This window comes from Chelonoidis abingdonii, chromosome 17 (genome assembly GCF_003597395.2).
Source record: "Chelonoidis abingdonii isolate Lonesome George chromosome 17, CheloAbing_2.0, whole genome shotgun sequence".
Classification (NCBI taxonomy): domain Eukaryota; kingdom Metazoa; phylum Chordata; order Testudines; family Testudinidae; genus Chelonoidis; species Chelonoidis abingdonii.
Genome location: NC_133785.1, coordinates 40,849,035 through 40,859,246, shown reverse-complemented (window position 1 = coordinate 40,859,246; position 10,212 = coordinate 40,849,035). Strand labels below are relative to the sequence as shown.

General features: G+C 54.2%; 1 protein-coding gene across 1 annotated transcript in view; it reads right to left on the bottom strand.

Annotated features, from left to right (window-relative positions):
* Positions 1–10,212, bottom strand: part of LOC116820283 (uncharacterized) — a 13,315-nt gene continuing 3,103 nt past the window's right edge. The window contains exons 2-6 of the mRNA XM_075073334.1: positions 7,142–7,240; positions 6,398–6,783; positions 5,484–5,644; positions 4,800–4,932; positions 1–2,236 (exon numbers count right to left, since the gene is read on the bottom strand). Of these exons, the coding sequence (XP_074929435.1) occupies positions 2,042–2,236; positions 4,800–4,932; positions 5,484–5,644; positions 6,398–6,783; positions 7,142–7,240 (974 nt within the window). The 3' untranslated portion in view covers positions 1–2,041. The remainder of the gene's footprint in view (positions 2,237–4,799; positions 4,933–5,483; positions 5,645–6,397; positions 6,784–7,141; positions 7,241–10,212) is intronic.

Genomic DNA, 10,212 nt, shown 5'->3' with positions numbered 1-10,212 from the left:
CAGTTAAAACTTTATACCCATAACACCACCATGTCAACAGCCCATCAAAATACAAAGTAACCAGCTTTAGATTAAATAAAGTTGTCATGCAGCGGTTTTCTGGCTTTTCCTGATTATCATCGATGGATGGATGGATTTTCACAACAGTTCGTGTGTATGAGAATCGGTTTATGGCCATTTACCAATACAATCTGGTCCTGCCAAGCCTAGCTACCTCTCAGGTTAGTGTGGGGAAGGATCTCTGCCAACAGAACCTACGCTCTGGGACGGCACCACAGGTTTTCACCAATTACCCGGCTGTCCTAGTGATTTTCCTCAGCCACCAGGGCATCCGGTGCACAGCTATACTGGCCCTCGGGAAGGTGGGGCTTCGCTTCACTCATCTCTGCACAAAGGTGGGGGTGCCTGGATCTCTGATACAAGACTCAGCAGCAATGCTCTCCTGCCACAGACACTGCTTACCAGCGGAACCTGGCATCCCCTTTCATCAGCTTATAGCTGGAGCCTCCATGGGACTGCGCATGGATGCTCTGCTTCCAACACCTGAGACATTCTGGCTCAGGGTATTAATGGTGGTTTACTGCAAAGCAAGGTAGAGCATGCCCCTCAGGGTGCTCCTGTGCCCCCTCCAATGGCCCAGATGGGGGCCTGGGACGCTCACCCTGAGTTCCACCTTCTCCAGAGCCTGACTCTGCCCGAGGTGGGGCCCCACCCCAGCGTGCTGAAGCAGAGTGTTCCTCAGCAGAGTTTACACACCAAGGAACAGTGCTCCATCCATCACAACAGCTGGATTCTGGAGTGCAGGGCCACTGCAGCTCATGAGCCCAGAGGCGTGAACACGCCGCAGGCATCCTGAACTCACTCCTTCAGCAACCCCCTCTAATGGACACCCAGCTGGATGCAGTTTTGTAACCAGACTTAGTTTGACTCAGATCCAGCATAACTTTTCCCAGGACTCTAAAGGGCCCTTCACAAGTGTGAGCTAGCTTGGCTAGCACTTCTGACAGCGAATCTCTCGCCACAGCCCCTTTCAGCCCCAGGAGTTGCTGCAGCTCCAAGCAGAACCCAGTGTGTGTGGTGTCTTTACTCTGGCCTCTGCATCTCCTCAGAGGTGTCTTTGCCAGAACAGCCTGAGGAGATTGCACAGTTCTGTGCCGAAGCAGACTAGAAAGCAGGCCCCACACAAGTGCTGGAGCACAGAGGTAGCTAGGTAGCATACGGACACAGGAAGAGCAGAAAGGAAAGTGACTTGCCGAAGATCACCCAGCAGGTCAGAGACAGGACTAGAACGAAGGTCATTGCGTCCCCAGCTTCGTCCCCTTATCGAAGTCTTATTAGCAAGGTTCCCGCTAGGGGCGCTGCTCCATCTGCATCGGGGGCTGGGGGGAGCCAAGTGGCAGGAGTCTCCCCTCAGAAGCGACGGAGAGCATTACCTTGTTACTTGTAGGCATGCTGTGGACTGCCACACAGCCAAGTCTGAGTGAAGACAGCCCTCAGTAATTACCCCAGCTGCCCAGGGGTGATGTTACACACCCGCTGGTATTCTAACGAAATACGCCCGTACAATGCGAGAGCCTTAGTGCAGGAAGGAAAACACAGCAGAGGATGACAACTCTTTGTACTGCAGCACAGCTAGAGCGCAAACATAACTGTGCGGAAGGGACCGTCTCTGAGCCAAGGTGGAGATGACACCGATCACCCACAGGAGCCCTGCCCAGCCAGGCATCTCAAGAGGCAAGATCCCAAACCCCATCAAGAGTGGAGAAAGTGCTGCTGAGTCTGGGCATGGCTGGAAGCAGTTTTCTCCTGCAGGACAGCAGGCAGACACTTGCATTTTGAAAGGGTGTCTGGAGCGTCCCGCCTCCAGCTCAGAAGCACACATCTGTCCGGAAGAAGGGGAGGACAGCTAAAAGGAAGTGCATTGGTTCCACTGGGATGTGGGTGCAACAGGGCCCGGGGCCCAGCCCAGGAATCAAACTGCAGACAGCTGCAAACTGGGTGCAACCCAGTCCCCCCTCCAGCTGCTGGGTCCAGAGTGACTCTACTCTGCGTCACACAGCTGGCTCTTAGCACTGGCCAGGTAGCGCTCATAGTTCTCCTCACACCTTCTCACGCAGCGGAGGAAATAGCTCTCATCAGCAATGGCCTCCAGGAGATTGGTCTGCACCAGGCAGACATCATACAGCTCCGAGGTGGGAGCTGGCCTGGCGCAACTGCCTCCTCTCTCTGAAAACACCTGCAGAGGGGAAAAGAGAAGATGGGATGGTGAAGCTGAGGCTTATACCCTATCCCTGAGGAATGGCAGGTGCGAGGGGCCGGAGAGCAGCAGGACAGGAGGTGCTGGGACCACCCTCTGCACCAGTGCACTGCCAGGAGACGAAGAGCAGACCACCTGGAGAGGGTTCGATTTGTAAGTCTGGTTCTTTCATTCCTCCTCTCTGCTTGTAGGGTGAAGTGCAAGGAATCTGCTCCAGAGCTGGGAGGATGGCAGAGGCAGAAAGCTGCCACCCCTCCTCTGTTATGGTGTCAACAAGAGATCAGGTTTCTCCAGCCCCCTTTCCAGCCTCCCTCCCCACCACTCTGCACCAGTCTCCCTGTCATAGTATTCTTTCCCCAATCTGAACCTTAGAGTCCAAAAAATGAGGTACTAGCATGAATTTCTCTAAGCTTAATTACCAGCTTAGATCTGATACGCTGCCACCAATCAGGACTCTGAGTGCCTGATAAACTCTGGTCTCCCCAAAACCTTCCCTGGGGACCCCCAAGATCCAGACCCCCTGGATCCTAACACAAGGAAAGTAAATTCTTTCCCTCACCAGTGCCTCTCCTAGGCTTTCCCTCCCTGGGTTACCCTGGAGGATCACTGGGATTCAACTCCTTGAATCTTAAAACAGAGGCTTCCACCTCTACCCCTCCTCTCTCTCTCCCACCAAGTCCTTGGTGAGTACAGACTCAATACCTTAGCATGAACCAGAGGGGAAAAAAATCAGTTAGGTATTTAAAAGGAAGTTTCTAATAAAAGAAAGAAAAAGTAAGAAATCTCTGTAATTTCAAGATGTAACATTACAGGGTCTTTCAGCTTATAGACACCAGTGAGAAAAGCCTCCCTCCAGCAAAATACAATTTAAAAATACTTCCAGCAAACTACACATTTGCAAATAAGGAAAAAAAACAATTAAAAAGACTATACCGCCTTTCTACCTTTGTACTTACAAAATTGGAATAGAAGATTAGGGAGCCTGTAGGTACGTGGGGTCACTCTCAGAGCCCAGAGAGCACAGCAGACAGAACAAAGAACACACACCCAAGCTGCCCTCCACCCAGATTTGAAAATATTTTGTCTCCTGATTGGTCCTCTGGTCAGGTGTTGCAGGTCACTGTTTGTTAACCCTTTACAGGCGAAAGAGACATTAACCCTTAGTTATCTGTTTATGACATTCCCATGGCAGGAACTGGCTACTCAAAGCACAAAGCTGAGCCTTTCCCAAGGGAGGGAGAAGCCCAATACACAGCTGGGAGAAAGCCATACTTTAGAGAAGTTACGCCCAGGAAACTGCGGCCAAGAACTGACCCTCCATTAGCTGAGCAGGCTGCTGCATGGCTCCAGCAGCTCCCAGCCCCATGCCATGGATCAGGATTTTCAGGAGGCAGATGGCTGTTCCCCACACGCACAGCTGCGCTCCCTGGCTGTCTGAGGGTAGCTGCTGCTTTCACTGACACTTACCCCAGGTGGTACAGCCAGTGGAGAGCAAGTTGGAGTGCAGCCTGATTCACACAGCAGCAGCCAAGCTGCCAGCAGAGCGCTGCCAGCAGACCTGGCACTGCTGCATGTTCCAAGCCCAGCTGAGTCTGCGGCTAGAGTGCCCTCTCTCTGACCCACGGCCCAACAAGCCTGCTCTGGAGTCAGAGAATGGGCAGCTGCCTTAGTCACCTCCAGAGCATCGCTCCTTAAAATAAACAGAGCAGCCAACCTGAACTGGGGCCTCAGTTCAGGGTGGAGAAGGGACAGATTCCCTGCAGGCAAACAGGGCTCAAGCAGACATTCAGCAAACGTGTTGGGTGAACCTGGCTTCCTGGCAGACGACAATCAGGGGGAAGCTGCCTGCAGGCAGGAGACTCCCACTCCACAAAGTGCCTTCGACATTATTTGTCTGAAATCAACCTCCTCTGGCTAAGGGCTCTCCTGGGGCCAATAACAGTCCGTGTCACGAACAAGACAGCAAAAATCAAGAGAGACTTTCGTGTTGGTGAAAAATCCAATTAACTTTTTTGCCCTGCTGCCCCTCCGATGCTGTGCCACACTCCCTCCCACACCACCCCATGCTGGGAAGGAAAGGCTGCTATTCGAACACAAACAGTGCCACAATAGTGAGTGACAGGCCAGGCACATTGCTGTCTCTCTAAATGTTCTTTGCTCTCAAGCGTGCTCCAGTGTGAAAGCTGCCCTTTAAATCAGCAACGTGAATGAGCTTCAGCCTCGCTCAGAGGCAGGCTGGCCAGCCACTGGGCCCCAGCAGGGAGTAGCGTGACTCATGCCAGCGGAGGACAGAGACGGCTATGCAGGAAGTGCAGGAAAAAAACCACCTGCTGTTTTGTGCCAACAAATGAGTTCATTCTAATCCTCAGCAGATGCATGGATTGTTCCCTCTGAGGCCAGCCTCCTGGCCCCCATTCCACCCTGCTGCACTCTCTGGGGACTGTCTAGGGCAGAGGAGCCCAGCATACCACTGTCTCCAGCATGGGGGCCTAGGAGTCCCTGGGAGTGGCCTGAAAGCCCAATGGAAGGCAGGGCTAAGTACCTGGGGACAAATGATGGTGTCTGAATCATTCAGTCGAATGTTGTCATCGATGAAGATGTGGTGCACAGTAGAGTCGTGCGGGTCAATCCAAAGGGGCTTCCCACCCCGGGAGGAGAACTGATTTCTGGCCCACCTGAAATATAGCAAGTGGGACAACAGGCACCCCTCAGGGAGCTGGCTCCCTGCAGCACAGAGCAGCCCCAGGCCTGGACTGCTCAGCCTGTCTTCAGGAGCTCCAGTCAGCCCAAACCCGAGAGCCTTGGCCTGAGTTTGGAGCACATCTTCCGCTGCGATGACTGGAAACGAGGCAGGGGGAAACAGCTGTCCTCCCTCTGGCTCTGGGGCAAGCCATCAGGGATTCTGCCTGCACTTCTCACCAGGGTGAGTCACCAGCTGGAGGGAGTTCAGAGACAAGCAAGAGGGACAGGAGGAGATGGGCTTACAAGGGAAGAAGCTAGCTCTGTCTGGCTTGGCTATGGCTAAATAAAGATCGCGTGCCACAGGCCAGCAGACCAGCCGAGCCATGAGCGTGAGCCCGAGCCCTAGGGAGCGAGGGGAATTCCTGAGGGTGGCATGTGGGAGTGTGACTCAGAGGGACGAGACGCGGGCTGGCAGGGACGGTGAAACTGTGCAAGGCGTGGGAGAGAAGCTCAAGCCACATCCCAGGCCCCTCTTGGGTCTCACCAATCAAAGTGGTCTTGGAAGCCGCCCAAGCCTTGAAGGGAGCTGAAATAGCTGTACAGCTTCCTCCCATCGTCCCTGGTGGAAATGCGCTCTGGACCCCGGCTCAGCACCACCTCGCGCCGACTGCAGCATATCCGGCCTGCAGTCAGCTCCACCGGTAGCTGCAACGTCATTGAGAGGAGACAGGATGGAAGGTTTGCAAACCAGACACACGGAAAACAGTGACAACTGCTAGCTCCCCAAACAGCCTCCGGTGCCAAAGACAGCATGTGCAGCACACTGCAGAGAAGGGAAGATCCCCACAGTGGAGGGAGACATTTGGAACAGTCAAAGCCTGATGAGTTCACCCTCCCAGGCAGTGGAAGAAGACAGCTGCTGGCTGCGTCTGTCAGAATCCAGCCTCCAGCTTGGTCCTTCGCATGCAGCTGATTTCCATTTCTGGAAGTAGGTTAACTTCCCACAGCCAGTTTGACCCCTGGGGTTTTTAGTCCCACTCACTGCTCTGGGAGGGTGACTTTGCCAGCTATGCTCTAAGTAAAGGGTTCCCCTGGCCATACTAGAGGGCATAGGGATCTCTTTACCTAACCCGGCCCACACGGATAGGCGACCTCCTCTCACACACAGACTCCATGGGGAGCACAAGCACATGGAAATTCACAAGCCTCAGGAGGGATTTGTACAATGCTCACTTGCTCACACGCTCTCCAGCTAAAAGGCTCTTCTGAGAAGCTGTGTAAATTGCTGCTACCCAAAGGTCAGCATTTTAATAAGGCAGCAGTTCGAGTGGGAGTCTGGCTAATGGGGCTGCCTGGAAAGGCAGCTCAGAATATGTTCAAAGAAGCTACTGCAGGGGAAAAAAATCCATAAAGATCTCAGCCCTCTGCTTCCAGGGAGGGCCTCCAGGGTGCACCCACCGTGAGGTCTTGCAGGGCAGGGAACTGGGGGTGCTGCCCCTCCAAGGCACAGTGCACTGCATGGAGAATGCGGGGGAGGTCTGTGCCAAAGGTCCTGAAGACAACAGCAAAGTGCCTCCTCTCCCGGTGCAGAGTCTGCAGGAGGTGGAAGAAGGAAGGCAGGATCAAGTGGTAGTGCTTGGCATGCTCGCCTTGGACAGAGAACACTTTGTGCGGCCGGCCCTGCCACTCCAGGAGCTGCAAGTGGTGTGTGTGCAGACTTCTGAAAGGCCGCCCCACCTCCGTGTCCGTGAAGGTAGCATCGCGGCCATACTGAGAATAGAAATTTACAGCACCGGCGCAGGGAGGCAGCAAAGAGAGGGAGTTGCTCAGCCACTGCCACTCACCTGAAACAGACAGCAAGAGAAGAGTTGTGATACATTCCCGAGAGGGTGCCTGTCACACCCACTGCTAGAGAAAACCGTGCCCTGCAGCACAGGAGAGCTAGCTTGCTGACGGCAGCCCCTCCCCACTGAAGGGAGGTGGGGGAAGGGAAATACATTTTCCATAACTATTCCGTGCTCAGCTCCTCCACCAGGAAAGGCCCAGCCCTACCCCATGGGAACCACCTCTGCTAGAACAATCACCCCCATCTGTGGCTCCTGTATGGCAGCTCCGCTCTCTCTGCTCCTGGGGGGAGAGAACAACACTGCCCAATAAGGAGGCACAGAGGCCAATCAATGTGTGACACAAACTATAACTCACCAAGCGCCTGTCCCCTCGACTGAGTCTTCACCAAGTGCTGCTCTTGCTGTTCCCAAGTTCCCTCTCCAACCACCACCTGATCTCTTGCAGCAGCCCCTCCTCAGACCGCATCACTTGGCCTTTGTGACTTCCCGTGCACCAGCACTGGCTACTTCTCTGCTGTTTTCTGCTGCTCTCCCTTTCCTTTCTTCCATGGAGAGAATCAAGAGCCATCTCCATGTTTCACTCTCCCACCTGACTCTTCTGCTCCTCTCTGCTGACCCTCCGCCCTCCCTCTCCTCCAACATCTGCTTCCTCCATTCCTGTCTTGTGCAGTGAAATGTCCCTGGCAGAAATCCTGTGACCTGGCTAAATGCCTCCATTACAAATGGGATCTCTCTTCTACCATCTTCCTGGCTAAACAGCTCTACTTCTCCAACTTTATTGAATCCTGCACAATCTCAGCTGCCTTTTCACCACCTTTGACTCACACCTCAAACCCTCCTCCATTTCTCTCTCTACACCGACCTCGTCAACTTCTTCCCAGAGTAAACCAACAGAGAGATGAGAGGACGTTCCTGCTTCCCTCAGCTAGCTTTCCCTTCCCACCCGTCTCCTCCTTCTCCAGTCACAGATGCAAACAAGAAGCAATGGGCTTAAATTGCAGTAAGGGAGGTTTAGGTTGGACATCAGGAAAAAATTTCTAACTGTCAGAGTGGTTAAGTGCTGGAATAAATTGCCCAGGGAGGTTGTGGAATCTCCATCATTGGAGATTTTTAAGAGCAGGTCAGACAAACACCTATCTCGGATGGTCTAGATACTTAGTCCTGCCATGAGTGCAGGGGACTGGCCTAGACAACCTCTCGAGGTCCCTTCCCGTCCCATGATTTTTCATCTTCTCTCCTCCTCTAACCTCATTACTTGCCCCAGCAACCCATCCCCACCCCTAAACCCTCCTTTACTCTTTTCCTCAGCCTCTGTGATGAAGTGGGAATGTTCTTGCTGTGTTATGTGAATGCTGAGTGGGGAGTATTGACCTGGGAAGGTTGCAGGGGAGTTGGGACAGCCTGCACTGGGGAAAGGAACCTACCTGAGCATGTAATCTGAGAACCCAGGAGGGGAGTTGAAGGCCAGGTGACACCTCTGCCTGGGACACTGAACAAAGGACACAAAGGTTGGGGGAGGAGCCAGGGGGAGGCTGAGTGAGAGGCTGGGGGGAGTTTTCAGTTTGAAGCTGGCTGGGAAATGGAGAGGGCGCCCGATGGGGCTTGAGCTTCCCAACAGGGCTGAGGCCTCCCTGGGGGCCCTAACTAAAGGGGGTCCTGTTGTCTGTACTGGCAAGATCTGTTTTGGACTGTGTTCCTGTCATCTAAATAAACCTCTGTTTTACTGGCTGGCTAAGAGTCACATCTGACTGCGAAGTGGGGGTGCAGGACTGTCTGGTTTCCCCAGGACCCCGCCAGGGCAGGCTCGCTGTGGGAAGCACAGAGAGGGGCATATGCTGAATGCTCCAAGGGAGAGGAGGCTCCCCAAAGTCACGACTGGCTTTGTGGGGAGGAGTTCCAGAGCATTGCCTGGAGATTCTGTGACAGCCTCTCACTTGGACCCCTCATAGTACAAGCATGCTTTGCTACCTCCCATCTTTAAAAACCTAACCCTGGACACCCCCCCGCCCACCCACCTCGCTAACTACTGCCCCGTCTCCTTCCTGCCTCCTGTTTGCCAGAAGCTGGGAATGGGTGACAGGGAATGGCTCACTTGATGATTCCCTGTTCTGTTCATTCCCTCTGGGGCACCTGGCACTGGCCACGGTCAGCAGACAAGACACTGGGCTGGATGGACCTTTGGTCTGACCCAGTCTGGCCGTTCTCATGTTCTTCACTCTACGCCCATTGAACATACTGTCTACAATTGCTATCGCTCCAATCCCATCCTAGACCCACTGCAGTCCAGCTTCCGCCTCTTGCATTTCACCGTCTCTGATGTCCTCTCCCTAGCCACACTTCAGAGCCCGCACTCCAGCCTCATCCTCCTGGTTAGCTGCTGTTGGCACCACTGGGCATGCTCTTCTTCAAACCTTGTGCTTCCTTGGCTTCCAGGACTCCGCCCCTCCAAGTTCTCCTCCTGTCTCTTTAGTGGTTACTTCAGCACCTCCAGAGGGTCTTCATCTCATCTCCCCTCCCCTTTCTCTGGGAGCTCCATAGGGCTCTGTCCTTGGTCTCCTGCTCTTCTTCCTCTGTACCTCAGCTCTAGGTAATCTCATCTCCAAAAACAAATGCAACTACCATTTCTGTGCTGATCACAGATCTACTCCATACCCATCTCCTTCTGTACAAACAACAATCTCTGCCTGTCTCTAACATCTCTTTGGGGATATCTGGCACACAGCTCAAGATCAACATGGCTAAAATAAAGCCCTTAATCTTCTCCTCCAAACTCTCTCTACTCTCTCATTTTTCAATCACTGGGGACAAGTCCACTATTCTGCCTGACACTCAGGCCCATAACCTGGGCATCCCCTTTGACCTGGACATGTCCCTAGCACCTCACCTGCAGGCTCCGTTCACATCTTGCTGTGGTTTTTTGCATCCTTCCCATCCACACAGCTAAAACTCTCCTTCAATCTCTCATCTCCATTTCTGCACCACCTGCTCTCTAGCCTTGGCCAAAGCTCGTGTCCACACACAATGCTACTGCAAACTTCTTGGTTTGACCCTGTCACCCCCCACCACCCCTTTTGCCTCCTCCTCTGGCTCCTCTTCCCCCAGCCCATCCGACACGAGCAATGTGCCTTCCCTTACAGGTCCCTTCATGGCCTGGATCTGGGCTGTGCTACGCAGGTGCTCAGCCTAGAGGAAAAGCGAGACTCCTCTAGCGCACTAGGAAGGGGCGGACTCCGGCCGGTCAGTCCACGCTGCCCGCCTGCTCGCGCGCTGGGGACCGCCCGCCGCCAAACCCTCCTTCGCCATCGCTCCCAGAAAGGCCTGGACACGGGGCAGGCACCTGGTGACCCCACCCCGCCCCGGGCTCTGATCCCGCCCCGGCCCCGGGACTCACCCGCGGGGCCCGGCGCGCCCCCGAGCTGGGCCCCG